General features: G+C 36.4%; 1 protein-coding gene across 1 annotated transcript in view; it reads right to left on the reverse strand.

Moving 5' to 3' along the window:
* The window catches only part of CCDC144A (coiled-coil domain containing 144A), an 88,760-nt gene that overhangs the window by 35,841 nt on the left and 34,075 nt on the right, over nt 1–18,844 (reverse strand). Inside the window, 4 exon segments of the mRNA XM_055101233.3 lie at nt 6,236–7,189; nt 9,219–9,347; nt 9,902–10,085; nt 14,185–14,398. Of these exon segments, the coding sequence (XP_054957208.2) occupies nt 6,236–7,189; nt 9,219–9,347; nt 9,902–10,085; nt 14,185–14,398 (1,481 nt within the window).

An 18,844-nucleotide genomic window follows, 5' to 3' on the forward strand; every position in this document is an offset into this window, starting at 1 on the left:
GATTACAGTTACATAGGAGGAATGAATTCTAGTGTTCTGTTGCATTGTAGGGTGAATATGGTTAACTAATTTTTTTTTTTTTTTTTTTTTTTGAGACAGAGTCTTGCTCTGTCACCCAGGCTTGGCATGCAGTGGTGCAATCCCAGCTCACTGCAATCTCCGCCTCTGGGGTTCAAGCCATTCTCCTGCCTCAGCCTCCCAAACAGCTGGGATTACAGGTGTGTGCTACACCTGGCTTGGCTAGCTAATATTTAAAAAGCTAGAGGAGAGGATTTTGAAAGTTCACAACACAAAGAAATGGTAAATGTTTGAGGTGATGGAATATATTAATTAGCCTGATTTGACCATTATACATTGTTTACACATATCAAAATATCACTGTGTATACCATAAATATGTACAATTATACAGGTCCACAAAAAATCAAAGGAAGCCAGGTGTGGTGTCACATTCCTGTGGTCTCAGCTACTTGGGAGGCAGAGGCAGGAAGAATTCTTGAGCCATGGAGGTCAAGGCCGGCCTAGGTAACATAATAAGACACCATGTCTAAAAAAAAAATACATCAATAAAAATAAAAGCAAAATCATTCATCCTATATATAGACTATGGGTGAAACTTAGTGACTTGCTTCTAATGAACAGAAAGTGTTAAAAGTGATAACCATGTGGCTTCCAACATTAAGTTAGAAGAGGCTCTCTACCGCAGACTGCTCACCCTTGGACCCCAGCCCTCATGTTGTGAGGAAGCTTAGGCCACAAAGAGAGCCTAGGAGTTCCAATGTACATATTTGGGCAACCTGCCCCAGCTAAAGTTCCAACCAATAGCCACCATCAGCAACAGACATCTTAGTGAACAAACCTTCAGATGATTCCAGTCCCTCAGCCTTTGATTTATCCCAAGTGAAGCTGAAGGGAGCAGAGGCAAGCTGTCCCGGCCAAGGTTTTCCCAAGCCACAGATTGGTGAACTAAACGAATGTTGTTCTTAGCCACTCAACTTTGGGTAATTTGTTAGGAAAAAATAACCAGAAAAATAAATTTAAACAAGGAGACAACAAGAAATAGAATAACATACCCAGTAGAAATTAGTCTCCTTTAAAGTCAGATCTAAAAAATGTTGAGGTTAATTTATTAATGACAAACAACTCTAATGGGAAGCAGCAGACAACCAGGAGAAGGATGTAAGAACTACTGCAGAGGAAGTTTAGAAAAAGTTCCTTTCGATTACAAATTCTGATGACTAAGCCAGTGAGGCTTTTAGAATTTGTCCCCCGAGTTATGAAATAAGGAAGATGAAGAAGGAAGGAGATATATAATTTGAAGTATAAAGTTGAAAAAACCAGAAATATTTGATTAATAACCAAAAATCAGACATTGTACCTGATTTCAATGAACTGAAATTCTAAAAGTGATAAGCAGCTTTGGATATTTATTAATCAATCTAGGATTCAATCTTCATTTCCATTTCCTCAGTGAGAAAATTAACAAAATATTATGGAATCAGTTTTAACAATCTCAGAAATAAAAATGTAGTGTCCTTTGAGTGTTAAGCTATTAAATGCAATTTCCCCTTTACCTTACTTCAAGCTCATTTGTATGGAGAAGGGAAGAGCATCTCATCTTTATGTTGTATCAAAATGCTTCTCCATATCATACAAATTGGCTCTGAAATTTTGAAATTCATACAACTAATTCAACCATTTGTTTCTGATAAATGCCTGGACATGACCTGATTTCCAGTTGCTGCACTCCTGGAAGTTGTTCTTTGAATGGGTTGAAGTATTTATTCAATGAATTATGTATTGAACTATAAAAGCATAGCTATGCATTTCTATTTAAGCAAAAGGAGGTAAATGCAGGGAACTCTGGTTTCTGAGAATGTAGTATCTGTGCCAAGAGGATTCAGCTCCGGGAGTGTACAAGAGAACGAGGTGCTGGGTCAAAAGAGTATCTAACTGTAAACTGCAACATGATGAATTAGCTCAATTTCCAATGAGGAAAGATGACAGCCTAGACTTAATCTTGCCCTTCATAGATAGTTAAAATCTACACATGACTCTATGACTTACAATGAGTTAATAAAAACATAATGCAGTAAATAGTAGACGGAGTCAGCATATCCTGTGACCAAGATTTGATGGAAATGGGAATGAAGAGAGAGGCACTGGGTGAGAGACAAAAGGTATGACTGGAGAAAAAAAATTAATGGTATCTGTCTTCGTAAGCCTGACTCTCATCATGTCATGGAGTCAGCAAGGCATAAGCTGGCCATACACTCCCTCAAGAAGCAAAAAGTGAAATTAAAGGCATTCTACTACTTGAATTTCTATTCTTACATAAGACAACTGGTAATAAGCAACAGGACTGAAAATGAATTTTCCTAAAATGTGATTTGCTACTGGCATAAGGATAGATATAGCTCAATATATTAGAACTGAGAATCCAAAAACAAACACACACTTTTATAGTCAACTGATTTTCAACAAGGGTGTAAAAAAAATTAAATGAGAAATGAATAGATTTTTCAACAAATGGTTCTGGGAAAACAGTATATCCACATGCAAAAGAATAAAGGTGGACTTCACCAAATGTCATATCTAAAAGTAACAAAATAGAACCGCTAAATGTAAGAACTAAAACTATAAAATTCCTAGAAGAAAACATAGCCATAAATCTTTGTGACTGCAAAACAAACAAACAAAAATTAACTGGACTTCATCAAAATGTGAAACTTCTGTGCTTGAACAGAGACCATCAAGAAAGTGAAAAGGAGGCTGGGCATGGTGGCTTACACCTATAATCCCAACACTTGGGAGGCCGAGGTGGGAGGATTGCTTGAGCTCAGGAGTTCAAAAACAGCCTGGACAACATAGTGAGACCTTCTCTCTACAATTTAAAATTATATAAAATTTAAAGACATAATAAATCATAAAAAAGAAAATAAAAAGGAAAGCCATTGAAAATATTTGGAAACATATCTGATAAGGGACTTACACCTAGGGTATATAAAGAACTCTTAAAATTCAGAAATTTATGACAACCCAATTTTAATGTGGGCAAAAGATTTGAACAGATATTTCTCCAAAGAAGATATACAAGTGGCTCATAAGCACATAAAAAGAGGCTTAAAGTCATTCATCATTAGGGAAATGTGAATCAAAACCACAATGAGGTACCACTTCATACCTCTAGGTTGGAATCCTTTTTCAATCAAAAATATGAAAAATGTTGGCAAGGAAGTGGAGAAATTAGAACCCTCATACAATGCTGATGGGAATGTAAAATGGTGCAACCACTTTGGAAAGCAGACTGGCAGCTCCTCAAAAGGTTAAGCATAGTGTTACCATATGACCCAGAAATTCAACTCACATGTATATACCCGAGAGAAAGGAATACATATACAAACACAAAAACTTGTAAATAAAAGTTCACAGCAGCATGATTAATAATAGCCAAAACATGGAAACAACCCAAAGGTCCATCAACTGATGAATGGCTAAATAAATTAGTGGTATGTGCATACAGTGGAAAATTACTCAGCAATAAGATGAAATTAAATACTGATACATGTTACAACACAATGAACCTTAAAAATGTTATGCTAAGTAGAAGAAGCCAGTCACAAAAGACCACCACACATTGTGTGATCCAATTGATACGTGGTGTCCAGAATGGGCTAATCTATGGAAACAAAATGGATTGCTGATTCTTTTCAGGGTAATGAAAATGTCCTACAATTGATGATGGTGATGGTTATGCAACTCCGTGAATATATTAAGAGACCATGAATTGTACACGTTCAATGGGTAAACTGCATGGTATGAGAATTCTCTCTCAGTAAACTTGTTTTTAAAAATTCAGTGGTAGAATCTAGATATATCTCTTAATTCTCTACTTTGGATGTACATACTATACATGATTTGTAAAAAAGCACAATATATTTAAAATGAAAGGAAAATAAAGGAAGTACCTAACATTTCAAGTAGTTTGTAAATTAAAACATTTGCATTTTGGAGAACAGTACTATGGCCTTTCTGTACCAGTTATCCTGAAATTCATGAAATAAATATATACAGATTCTGTACCCATTCACAAAAGTAAAGATAAGAAATAAGACAATTTTCTGGAACATTCTATTAAACATTATCCTATAATTTAATCTGGCTTGCCTCACCATGGCAATAGAGAAATCACTAAAAAAATACTACTTCACAGGAAAAAAAAAAAGCCTCTCAACTTCTGTGAGGAATACTGAATAATTCCCAATTTACCTAAGGATCTTTGGAAATGATCCTTATTTTTAAAATGTGTGTACTTATGAGGAGAAAAGGACAGAATGAAAGCCAGAGGTTAAGAAACAAGTGTATTATAAAGATAATTAAATTATAATAAAATGAATTATAATAAAAATACAAAAGAAAGATATCCACTGCAATCAGTATCCTAAAACATCTGACATTATTTCACCACCTATAGATTAACTGTTGACATGTTATGTTTCATACATACTTCACTTCTGATTTGACCCAATTTCTTCTTTGAATCCTGTGTCTCATCTAAATTAATGTGACAACGTGAGGTAGCCTCTGACGTAGGTTGTTGTTTTAGGAGATTGGTCCATTCTTGTTGGAATTCTCTCATAACTACCTGTGAAGGTATTTTTTGTTACTGATTTATAAATCACCTTATTATCAAATTATGGTAGTAAGATTTAACTCTAACTTATATACTTTGAAAAACATCAACACATATATGATTCACCTTCTTTTCCTCATGTGCACACATTCTTGTTTATTACTGAATTTAGTTAAGGACAAAGAAGGTGTTATCTTCCTGCCAAATCGGTTTTCTGTTAACTTAGGCAATAGATTCAGCCCACTACTCACTCTTCCCTGAAACATCTGCAGTGCTTAACAACCTACTGAAGTCTCAAAAAGAATTTGATACGTGGGTGGGGCTGCTGGTGGTACATCCCACACTGGTAAAATGTTTTCCCTGTTTTTTATTAGAAGCTCAAATCAACCTCAGAGTTCCTTGCATATTCAATTGCCTGCTCAGATCCTTCTAAAAGATTCCTATCTCACAATACAAGTAAAATTCCAATGGCCTTTGAGGCCCTAGGTAACCTGGCCTCTACCTCCCTCCTGATCTCAGCTCCTACAACTGTCTCACCGATTCAGTCCATTCCTGCTATATGTGAATCCTGCCACTTCTGATTAGTTTGAAAATGGGACTCAATGCCAAACAAATAAATCACAGATAGCCACAGTTACCTTTGTACTATCAAAGTTATATCCGAATGATAGGCAGTGAGCCTTGAAATGAAAATTATGAGCAAATTCTTTGTAAAAACATTCAAAGTAAATTATAAATACCAGTGGTAAGATTAAATGTAACATGGCTTTGCTGAAATTTACATCTGTCCCAAATTATGATTTAATAAAAAGTAAATGCCTTTAGGCCGGGCACAGTGGCTCACGCCTGTAATCCCAGCACTTTGGGAGGCCAAGGCGGGCGGATCACCTGAGGTCAGGAGTTCGAGACCAGCCTTGCCAACATGGCAAAACTCCGTCTCTACTAAAAATACAAAACTTACAGAGCAAGATTCCATCTCAAAAAAAAAAAAAAAAAAAAAAAAAAAAAAAAGTAAATGCCTTTAAAGAATTGAGAGGTCATAACAAGTAATTTTAGACTGAAATCGTCTCAGATTTAAGTCAAATTGATATGAATAAAAATAAAATTATACCAACTTAAATACATTACAAAATTACTGAAGGAAAAGTATTATGAGATACAGCAGTATACTTCAGTTCACCTGGGAAATCTGGAATTAACGGTCAAAGCAACCCTCCCCACTGAATCTTAATTTCAAAATACTCATGTCAGGTATGAGCATTTCTGTTTATCTGCTTCATCATGGTATTAAAACATGGCCACATAAAGGCATTGCAATGATCATTTCAGCAGCATAAGACTACATCATGAGCATTAGTCTGTACCTATTAACACTGTAACTGAACTTAAAATTTCATAGGTGACACAATTTCTTTATGCAAAGTAAAGCATCTTTCAGGTTTAACTTCTTTTTCACTGGTACATTTCTAGGCTGATACAGCAAATACATTTATGATCTATACATTTTATATTCAACTAGATACAACATTTAGCCATAACCAAATATTACTTTACATTTTCTTTCAGGAAGGTTGAAAAATATTTTATCTTTCTTAATACTTACTTTTCTTCCTGCTTTCTCTTTCTCACATTGATCCATTCTTTCTTTTAAATGATTATATTCATCTATCAGCTCCTTGTTCTTCTCTTGTAGTGAAAGAATCTGCTTTTCACTCTCAGCTTGAAGATTTTTGGCAGCAGAATGAAACTGGTCTTGGATAGTACTGATTGTCTTTTCCTGACTGTTAGCTTTCTTGTGAGCATCATCCAGTTGCTGTCGAAGCAACATATTTTCACTTTGTAGTTGAGATAATCTCTCCTCTACAGATTCCTGCTTGGCAATGTATTTCTTCAGTTTGCTTTGTTCAATTTGGTACATTTGTTCAGTTTCTTTCTTCTGACACTGTGTTTGGCTGAGGTCTCTTTGCACACGTTCCAAAATCAAACTCTCTCTTCCAAGAGCATCTCTTGTGTTATGGAGCTGAATTTGTAGCCTGTTAATTTTACTTTCAGCATTAGAAAGTTTTTCAGAAAGAATCTCATTCTTAGCTTGTAGGCCAGACATATCAACCTTCATTTTGTCATGTAAACGAACCCACTCACGTCTTGTTCTCTGGAAATCAAGTTTTAGGTCTCTTGCTGTCTGACTTTGATCACAGTCACGTACAGCAGCAGCCAGTCTACAACGGTATGATTCCATTTCTATTTCTAGTCTTTCTTGGTTCTGTTTCCCATTCTCCAGTTCAGAATTGAGTATTTTGTTCTCAGCTGTCAGATTGTTCAGCTGTCCACTGTACTGGAGTATTGTTTCTGTTAATGTTTCCTCATTTCGTTTTATAATTTTTTGAAGGTTATCATTCTTTTCTTTCACAACCTCAATGTCCTCAAAATATTCCTTTTCCTTTTGCTTGTTCTGATTTTTTATTGTATCTATTTCCAGTCTCAGCAAGGCAATTTCTTCCTGCAACATGCAATTTTCATGAAAGAGATCCTTTTCTTTCTGATGCCTATGAGAAATCTAAGTAAGAAAGGAAACATTCAGTAGCACTCAATAAAATGACAGATTATGATTTTCTCTGAAATTAAATAACCTATACATGTATACAATGAAAAGATTGCCATAAGTGGATATCCAACTGGAAAAAAATATTCTATCGAAACTTCAAACCTCATAGAGCATAAATTCCCAAAACTTCATAAGTTTATTTGAAGACAATGAATCCATGAATGTAGAACATAAATAACTACAGAATTTTTAAGCATCTCAGAATTGGAAAAGACGGTCTCCAAATTACAGCAAACTCAAAGGCATTAAAGATTAATAAATTTGACTACATTAAAAAATTGGCTTTACACTCTGACATCTAACCTATACACCACCCTATAGTAAAAGCTGTAGCTTTGCATATATCTGGACAGAGGAAATGTTCCAACGTTCTTTAAGTTCTTTTTTTCCTGAGAATATTCTATAGCTATTAATTTTTCTAACATTTTTCTCATCAGTTATATAAGAATTACATTTATTCATAAATGCTAAATCTAAGCATTATATTAAGCTATTTTTTTTTTTCGAGATAGGGTCTCCACTCCATCACTCAGGTTAGAGGGCAGTGACGCAATCAAGACTCACTGTAGCCTTGGCCTCCCGGGCTCAGGTGATCCTCCCACTTCAGCCTCCTGGGTAGCTGAACTAGAGGCACACACCCCCACACGCAGCTAAATTTATTTGTACTTTTTGTAGAGATGGGGTTTCGCCATGCTGCCCAGGCTGGTCTGGAACTCCTGGGCTCAAGTGATCCACCCACCTCGGCCTCCCAAAGTGCTGGGATTACAGGCATCAGCCGCTGCACCTGGCCTTGTACCAAGCACTTATACATGTATCACTGAACTCATTTATATCACAATTCTGAAAGGAGAGGTCAAAAAATATGCAAGTTGCAGGATTTTCCCTAGGTCCCCTTACTTTACTTCTAGAGCTCTTCCACCAAACCACAATTACTTCTGTGTTGTAAACATATAAATATAAAAGAGGCTTATTTCAAAACACCAGTGGTAAAAAAAAAAGAAGTTACAGAGCTTTTCTTAGAAAATCATGAGATTATCTGTTATTACAATAACTTACGTTTCCTCTTTATAATGTCTGAAACAGAAATAAGCATGAAACAGGGTGAAATACACTGAACTATTTTTCTTTTCTTTCTTTTTTTTTTTTGAGACGGAGTCTCGCACTGTTACCCAGGCTGGAGGGCAGTGGCCCAATTTCGGCTGACTGCAAGCTCCGCCACCCAGGGTTCACGCCATTCTCCTGCCTCAGCCTCCCGAGTAGCTGGGACTACAGGTTCCCGCCACCACGCCTGGCTAATTTTTTTTGTATTTTTAGTAGAGATGGGGTTTCACCACGTTAGCCAGGATGGTCTTGATCTCCTGACCTCGTGATCCACCCGCCTCAGTCTCCCACACATTGAACTATTTTTCTAAGAAAAAACACTTACCAATAAATTATCACCAAGTTTATATTATGGCATATCATTGTTTTCAAAGCTCTTTGCACTGAAATGAGACGCTACTTGGAGCAAACTGTTACTCTCCTCAAAAGTAAGGGAAACGGCATCTGAAGTACGGCCTCTGGACTGGCTATACATTTCATCCTTACTGCAAGTGGAAATAATAATCTAACCTCTCCATTAATATATTAGGAAGATGAAATAATGTCTGAAAACTAGAACGTCTGTTGTTAGTAGCAAGGATTTTGAGATTGTGGAAAGATCATTAATTCTATGAAAAATAACAAATGTTTCTCCTTTGGATAAGGCCACTGTGAATGTCACTACTTGACTCTTGCAAACAAATGGAGTTGAATTAAGAACATGACTTTATTCAATGAGCCAAAAATGCCAGAACCACCATCACCACCCCCAAATGTGTGTGTGTGTGTGTGTGTGTGTGTGTAGTTCAAAAATCCATTGTACTTTCCAAGTTGCACAGAGTTGTTTTTTAAAAATATATTCACATACAAAAATATATTTGAAAATGACTAAAGAAAATACCTCAGAATTCATTTTCTTTCGAGCCATTTCTAGTTCCTTTTGTTTACTCGTCAGAATCTGATCTTGTAATATTCTGGCATCCTGTTCTTCAGAAAGTTGCTTCTGGGCATCGTTTCTCTCCTGCACAACCTAGAGATAACATGGAGGTTTTGGTCTAATAGCACTGAAAAAGAAAATCTAAAAGGTTAAGAGCAGAGCCTCTCTTATAAAATGGCTAAAAAGAAGTAGCCTGTTAAAACACAAGAACTTTTATCCCTCAAGAATCACTCAAATCTTAATTGCATACATGACAGCTAAATCTGTCAAAGAGGAAAAACAGTTCTTAACTACGGGAAGATACAGCATTGTGAAATAAAATTTCTTTCAAAACATTTAACTAGTGTCCTTATAGTTTCAAAGCTATTTAGCCTGTATTTTAACATAAAAAATGTGTAAATGAACAGCTATATTAGTGATTAAACTCAACTTATCCTCCACTCTAAAAACACAGACTGAGCATCTATTAGATGACAAGGTTTACAGTAAATAATTTTATCTATAAATGTCATAGTTCATTCTTAAGAGGAAATAACAGTTTTGGTTTATTTTAAACCTAAATGATATACATGAAGCCAAAAAATTATAAGTAATACCGATGAAACATAAAGTTAGAAAAATGAAGTTTACACCAAAGATTAATTTACCAGATCCAAGTTATTTCTTACTGTCCTCAATTCCTTAACAAGTCTTCTCAGATTCCATTTAAGTTGTTGCTTTGTTTCAACCACTTTCCCACACTCCTCTTCTTTTATTCTTAACTGTTCACTATCTTTATTATACAACATATCGGCATTTCTTTTCTCCTCATTTTCTTGTTTTAAGGCAAGTCTGCAGTTAAACATGGATTACATTAAAATGTGTTTTGTTAAAAAATAAAAAAGTTTATTCTGTGATCTGGCTCTTCCCATGTGGGTTTATTATCCTCATAAAAACTCCTATGCTCTTGTTTCCTTTCTAGTTCTCATGTTTTTAATTTCTCACTTTGATCTCTTCCAAGGGACATATATATTTGAGAGGTAGTGAGGAAAGAAATATTCCATTAACTGGTAAGTTTCTGTTACTAGCAACCCTGGTAAATATTATGGAAAAGCATATTTGAAATTTTTCAGTAAAGTTACAAGTTGAAAATTACTTCTTTTTCATGTTATGCAAGTTGAAATTAATTAGAACAGATCTTTAAAGTTAGCTAATTTAAAAGAAGTTACTGTTTACAAACAAGTTTAGAAATTCACTAGAAATGCATTTTCATCTTCATGAAATAGTGTATGTGTAGTCATAAAAATGATTTACAGTGTAAGATAACACCTTCAGATGTCATTCACACAACATGTATCTGCAGATTACTATAATCCAAGACTAGCCTAAGCTGTCTATAACTGTTACCCCATCCTTTTTATGTTTCTCTTTTGGGTAACACTTTCAACTTATCTTCTTGATTCTTAAGTATTTCATCACCAATTTTAAAATCCCTTTTTGGAACAAGACAGGATCTAATATTTAATTTAAAAGTAAAGGATAATATGTGTTTCAACAATGAATTTGGAATTAATTTTATCTGCATATGAGAGATATGGAATAAAATAATCATCAATTACTGTCCATTTTACTTATTTCGTGCATATTTAGAATAAAACTGGGAAGTCCTAGCCAGAGCAATCAGGTAAGAGAAATAAATAAAGGGCATCCAAATTGGAAAAGACAAAGTCAAACTATCTCTGTTTTAGCTTAGAAAACCCTAAAGACTCCTAGATTTAATCAATGAAATCAGTAAAAGTCTCATGTTACAAAATCAATGTACACAAATCAGGAGCACTAATAAACATCAAGAATGACCAAGGTGAAAATCTAATCAAGAACCTAATCCCTTTTACAACAGCTGCAACAACAACAACAACAACAACAAAAACCTAGGAATATACCTAACCAAGGAGGTGAAAGATCTCTAAAAGGAGAATTAGAAAGCACTGCTGAAGGAAATCATAGATGACACAAACAAATGGAAATATGCCCTATGTTCATAGATTAGAAGAATCAATATAGTGAAAATGATCATATTAACCAAAGCAATCTACAGATTCCATGCAATTCCTATTAACATACCACTGTCATTCTTCACAGAATTAGAGAAAGTACCCCTAAAATTCACAGGGAATCAAAAACGAGCCTGAATAGCCAAAGCAATCCCAAGCAAAAAGAACGAAGCCAGAGACATCACATTACCAGATCTAAAACCATATGACAAGGCTAAAGTAACCAAAACAGCATGGTACTTGTATAAAAGTACATACGTAGACCAATGGAACAGAATAGAGAACCTAGAAATAAAGCCAAATATGTATAACCAACTGACCTTTCACAAAGCGTACAAAGACATAAACTGGGCAAAGAACACCCTATTCAATAAATGGTGTTGGGAAAATTGAATAGCCACATGTAGAAGAATGAAACTGGATCCCTATCTCTCACCATATATAAAAATTAACTCAAGATGGATTAGGCCTAACATGTGGCTCACATCTGTAATCCCGGTACTTTGGGAGGCCAAGGCAGGAGAATGACTTGAGCCCAGAAGTTTGAGACCAGCCTGGGCAACATAATGAGACCTCATCTCTACCAAAAAAACCAAAAAATATGTATATATATATATGGGAAACTACCTACTGAGGTACAATGTGTACTACTCAGGTGATGGGCGCACTAAAATCCCAGAGTTCACCACCATACAATTCATCCATTTAACCAAAAACCAAAAAATATATATATATATATATATATATTTTTTTTTTTTTTTTTTTTTTTTTTTTTGGAGACAGAGTCTCGCTCTGTCACCCAGGCTGGAGTGCAGTGACACAGAAGCCAAGGTGGGAGAATCACCTGAGGTCGGGAGTTCAAGACCAGCCTGACCAACATGGAGAAACCTTGTCTTACTAAAAATACAAAATTAGCCAGGCGTGGTGGCAATGCCTTTAATCACAGCTACTCAGGAGGCTGAGGCAGGAGAATAGCTTGAAACCGGGAGGCAGAGGTAGCCATGAGCCGAGATCACGCCATTATACTCCAGCCTGGGCAACAAGAGTGAAACTCTGCCTCAAAAGAAAAGAAAAGAAAAGAAAAGGCTTCTGCACAGCAAAAGAAATAATCATCAGAGTAAGAGAACCTACAGAATAGGAGAAAATATTTGCAAACTATGCATCTGACAAAGGACAAACAAATCAGCAAGAAAATGCAAATAATCCCATCAAAAAGTACACAGATGACATGAACAGACATTTTTCAAAAGAAGATGCCCAAATGGCCAACAAACATATTTAAAAATGCTCAACAGCACTAATATTCACGGAAATACAAACTAAAACAACAAGGAGATATCACCTTACTCCAGCCAGAATGCTCATTATTAAAAAGTCAAAAAACAATAGATGTTGGTGCAGATGTGGTGAAAAGGAAATGCTTATACACTGCTGGTGGAAATGTAAATTAGTACAACCTCTATGAAAAACAGTAGACAGATTTCTCAAACAACTAAAATAGAGCTACCATTCAATCCAACAATCCCCTACTGGGTATCTACCCAAAGGAAAATAAATCATTATATCAAAAAAAACACCTGCAAACATATGTCTATTGCAGCACATTTCACAATTGCGAAGATACGGAATCAACCTAAGTGTCCATCAACCAATGAATGGAATAAATAATATGTGGTATATATATGTCATGGAGTAATACTCAGCCATAAGAAGAATGAAATAATGTCTTTTGCAGCAACTTGGAAGGGACTGGAGGCCATTATTCTAAGTGAACTAACTCAGGAATGGAAAGCCAAATAAAACCACATTCTCACTCATAATAGGGAGTTAAGCTATGGGTGCACAAATGCAGACAGAGTAGTATAATGGACATCGGAGAATCAGAAGTGGGAGAGTGTGGGAGGAGGATGAGGGATGAGAAACTACCTACTGAGGTACAATGTGTACTACTCGGGTGATAGGCACACTAAAATCCCAGACTTCACCACCATACAATTCATCCATTTAACCGAAAACCACTTGTATACCTAAAGCTATGAAATTAAAAAAAAAGTTTTCAAAAAGAATAAAACTGTATAAATTTTTTGAAAATTACTTTGGGTTTAGAAAAGTGACCAGTTCATGCTCTGTTGCTTGAACTATAAATCAACACAAACATTCTTGTGAAAAATTAAGAAATATTGATCAAAGGTCTTTTTAAAAAGTTCCTATATTTCAACCAATAATTCTATATTGGAGAATTTATTCAAAGCAAACAGTTTAGGAACGTAGAAAAACATTTATATAAAAAATGTTCTGGGCTGGGCACGATGGCTCATGTCTGGCATACTAATGATTTGGGAGGCCAATTTTGCAGAAGGAATGCTTGAGGTTGGGAATTGGAGATCATCCTGAGCAACATAGTGATACCCCATCTCTACAAAACACTTAAAAAGTTAGCCAAGCATGACAATGTGCACCTGGAGTCCCAGCTACTTAGGACGCTGAGGCAGGAGGATGGAGTTCAAGGCTGCAGGGAGGTATGATCACACCAGTGAACTCCAGTCCCAGGCACAGAGACCCTGTGTCTACAAATAATAGTAACGATAAAATATGTTCCTTACATCATTAATTATAAATACAAGATAATTTTAAAACCAAAATTACAATTTGTTAAATGAATAACAAGATTTTATATGGTGGACTTCTATATGGCCATTTAGATTGCAAGGAATATACATTTATTTATTAGAAGAGTTCACAGTTAATAATTTGTTTTATTATTTCCAAGAATTTCATATTCCACAAGACCAAAAAGGTTTCTCCCCCATTAATCTGCAGAAGGTAAGTCAGCAGTTACAAAAATTCTGATATATTGTCTTTAGTATAAATATTTCTTTAGAACTAGAACATCATACCTCAAATCGTACAGCTCTTTCTCCCATTCAATTTTTTGAAGTTCTAACTGTAATTTTGTCTTTTTTGTTTCAGATAGCTCATTTTGTAGTACACTGGCCATATTTTCCATTTGTTTAAGTTTTACTGTAAGTTGGTAACAGTGATTATTCTTAAGTTTCAGTAAGTGTTCACACAAACAAAATGTGTCTTGGATTCTTGGTAGGCTAGCAGAATCTGTGTCAGGGAGAAAACAAGGTAGAAATAAAATATATGAGTACTTTTTAGGTATTAAAAAACTGTGCATTTTTAACATTGTCTCCTTCATACATTGAACAAATATGCACTGAGTGCCTACAAAGTGGGAGACATTCTACTAAGCTCTGCAGATAAAACAGATAAGACCTCTACTCTCATTTAGCCTTAAGTGAAGTGAGGAACAAACACAACAAAAATGACAATTATAAATTCAGATATATGGTGTAAGAAAACAGAGTTCTATGATCACACAGAAGAATTTGATCTATAATGGGCCCAGGGAAGATTTCCCTGAGGAAGAGATGGCTACACTGAGAAATGAAGGGTGAGAAGGAAGCAGTTAAGCAAAGGGGTAGAAAAGCATTCTTGCCAGTCGACAGCAGGTGCTGAAGCTCTGCTGGAATCTGCTTCTGGCCACAATGGACAGCAAGTACTGATTTACCTTCTTGCCTGAAACAACCAAAAAGAAAACAGACAAAATATATTATACAATGATTTACCAGGCAGTGGACTTCAGGTAATGAAGACAATGATCCCCGTAAGACAGGAAACAAAGGAAACTCATCCAACACTCCAGCTCCCTGCCTTCACGGAGTTTCCAGGCTACCGCACAGAGAGAAAAAACTGACATAGAGTCCACCAGATTCCCTGAGATGAGATGATGAAGCTGAGAGTCTGGTAAAGCCAAGGCAGACAGAGATCACGAAACAGAACACCGGAAAGGAGACAGAGTACAGGGAAAGAACACTGAAGATTTGCAAAAATACCTCCTGGGTATCTAGCAGAGTAACAAACAGCACATGTGTGCCAGAAAACCGCCCCAGATCAAGGGGAAAAAAACATCTAAAAAACACTGGAAAGAAACATGGCTGGTGTTCACGATGTGCCAAAAACAGTGTCCATTCCCATGAGTGATGCTGGGAAAACTCAGACTTCGCATGGCAATGAATAGAGTCATCACAAAGATCTTGCCCCAGGAGCAGGAAATTAGACCAAATCATAAAAGCAAGATCAGAAAGATCAAGCTGTTCATATGGAACTCAACTGTATATTAAAATTAAGCTCAAGCAGACAGGCAGAGGCATGGAAGATTTTTTTTTTTTTTTTTTTTTTTTGAGACGGAGTCTCGCTCTGTCGCCCAGGCTGGACTGCAGTGGCTTGATCTCGGCTCACTGCAAGCTCCGCCTCCCGGGTTCACGCCATTCTCCTGCCTCAGGCTCCCGAATGGCTGGGACTACAGGCGCCTGCCACCGCGCCCGGCTAATTTTTTTTGTATTTTTAGTAGAGACGGTGTTTCACCATGTTAGCCAGGATGGTCTCGATCTCCTGACCTCGTGATCCGCCCACCTCGGCCTCCCAAAGTGCTGGGATTACAGGCTTGAGCCACCGCGCCCGGCCGGAAGATTTTTCTTTAAAGCAAGCTACACTTGTAGAGATTCAAATTACAATGTCAGGAATGAAAGCTAAAACGGATGGAAGTGAACACAGATTAGACATCACCAAAGAGAAGGTTCATAAATTTGAGACATCAGTGAACTATGAGAAAACTTCAAGCAGGAATAAGTCCCCAAAGAGGGAAAAAGAGAGACAGAAAAATAAAAAAAGAATGGCCAAAACTTTCTAAATGTAAAGAAAACTATAATCGTACAAATCCAGAAGTATCTGGCTGGGAGAGAGGAAATGAAAGTATACTATTCCAATTTTCTTTTTTAAAAAATTTCAATAGCTTTTGCAGTAACAGGTGGTCCTTGGTTACATGAATAAGTTCTTTAGTGGTGGTTTCTGAGATTTTGGTGCACCCATCACCCAAGCAGCATACACTGGATCCAATCCGTAGTCTTTTATCCCTCACCCGCCTCCCACTCTTTCCCCACAAGTCCCCAACCTCCATTGTATCATTTTTATGCCCCTGCATCCTCATAGCATAGCTCCCACTTACAAGTGAGAACATACAATGTTTGGGTTTTCATTCATAATTTTCTTATGCCATATATGATATGCCATAATATTTTTTGAAGATGGACTGTGATGTTAAAATCGTATACTATAAATTGTAGTGCAACTGCTAAGATAGAAAAAAATAGTTATCGCTAATAAGCCATAAAAGGGAGATAAAAATAAATCATAAAAATTACTGGACTAATTGAGAAGAAAGCAGAAAAATAAGAGAACAAAGAACTGGGGGGACCAATGGAAATCAAACAGCTTGATGACAGACAAATTTCACTGTATCAATAAGCACATTATAAATGGAACTGGCCTAAAAATCTCAATTAAAAGGCAGATTGTCAGACTGGATAAAAAGGCAAGAACCTACTCCATGCTTCCTATTAAAAAAAGCACTTTAAATGTAAAAACATAAATTGTTCAAAAGAATGGAAAAAGATATACCAGGCTAAGAGTTGACAAAAGAAGCCTGAGAAGAAATGGCTATGTTAATACCAAAGTAGATTTCACACCAAAAACAAAACAAAACAAAACAAAACAAAACAAAAAAAACCCAGCTATAAACAGTCATTTCCTAATGACTTTTAAAAGTTCAGTTAATCGGCTGGGCGCGGTGGCTCATGCCTGTAATCCTAGCACTTTGGGAGGCCGAGGCAGGTGGATCACGAGGTCAGGAGATCAAGACCATCCTGGCTAACATGGTGAAACCCCGTCTCTACTAAAAATACCAAAAAAAAAAATTTTTTTTTCAGTTAATCAAGAACGTGTAATCTCAAATGTTTGTGCACCTAATAACAGCTTCAAAATATATGAGGCAAAAATCAATAGACGAAATAGACAAATTCACAAGTACATCTGAGATTTGAATATCACTTACTCAATAAGTGATAAAACAAGGGAGCAGCAAATCAGCAAGAATGGAGCACACTTGAACAACACCATGCTTCTCAAGCACCCAGTGAGCACTTACCAAACAGACCACATTCTAGGTTCTGCAATCAATCTTTTTTTTTTTTTTTTTTTTGAGACGGAGTCTCGCTCTGTCGCCCAGGCTGGAGTGCAGTGGCGGGATCTCGGCTCACTGCAAGCTCCGCCTCCCGGGTTCACGCCATTCTCCTGCCTCAGCCTGCCACCACGCCCGGCTAATTTTTTGTATTTTTAGTAGAGACAGAGTTTCACCGTATTGGTCAGGATGGTCTCGATCTCCTGACCTCGTGATCCATCCGCCTCAGCCTCCCAAAGTGCTGGGATTACAGGCGTGAGCCACTGCACCCGGCCTGCAATCAATCTTAATGAAAGAATTAAGTCAGAAAGATTTAAGTCATACAAAGTATGTTCCCTGACCACATGGCAATCAAGTCACAAATTAGTAACAAAATATCTCATCAAAATATTCAAATATTTTAAAACAAAGTAATACACATCTAAATAACCCTAGGTCAAAGACACGATGCAAAGAGAAATTCGAGAGTATTTTGAACTGAATGAAAATGAAAATACTACATATCAGGATTTGTGGAACACAGCTACAACAGTACTTAAAATTTTTTAGCACTTAATGTCTATATTAGAAGACTCTCAAGTCAATGGTCTTGACTTTTATCTTAAGAAACTAAAAAAAGAGAAGAAACTGAAAAAGAAGAAGAACAAATTAAACTCAAAGCAAGCAGAGGAAATGATACAATAAGCATCTGGTATGGTCTGACATTTGCATCCTCCCAGAACTCATATGCTGAAACTTAATCACAGAGGTGATGTTATCAGAAGGTGGGGCTTTGTGGAGGTAATTAGCTCATGGGAGCCAAGCCCTCATTAGTGGGATTAGTGCCCTTATATATACAGACCCCAGAGGGCTCATTCACCTGTTCTGCCATGTGAGGACACAGGGGGAAAAAAGAGATCTATGAACCAGGAATTGGTCCCTCACCAGACACCAAATCTGCCAGCACCTAGATCTTGGACTTTGGTGAGAAATCTATTTCTGTTGTTTATAAGCTACCCAGTCTATGGTATTTTGTTATAGCAGGCCGAACAGACCAAAACATCAAAGATGAAACCAATAAAACGGAAAAACAATAGGAAAAAAATCAATAAAACCACACACTTTGAGGAGGTCCATAAAAGTGATAAAACTCTAGCCAGGTTGATCATAAAAAAGAAGATGCAAATTACTAATTTCAGAAACATAGTAATATGACATTTTTATAGATTCTACAGATACTAAAAGAATAGAAATATAATAAGGTAAGCTTTATGTGACTAAACATGACAACTTTGATAAAATGGACACTTTCCTTGAAAAACAAAAATTACCAAGGTCCAATTTCAGAAGGAATAACATGAACTGTCCTATATCTCTAAAAGAAAGCATAAGTAAAGCCTTCCTAGAAAGAAAACCCCAGGCCCAGATAGCTATGCTGGTGAATTCTACCAAATATTTAAGAAGCAATATAACAATTTTACATGACCTCTCCCCCT

Source organism: Pan paniscus, chromosome 19 (genome assembly GCF_029289425.2).
Source record: "Pan paniscus chromosome 19, NHGRI_mPanPan1-v2.0_pri, whole genome shotgun sequence".
NCBI lineage: Eukaryota > Metazoa > Chordata > Mammalia > Primates > Hominidae > Pan > Pan paniscus.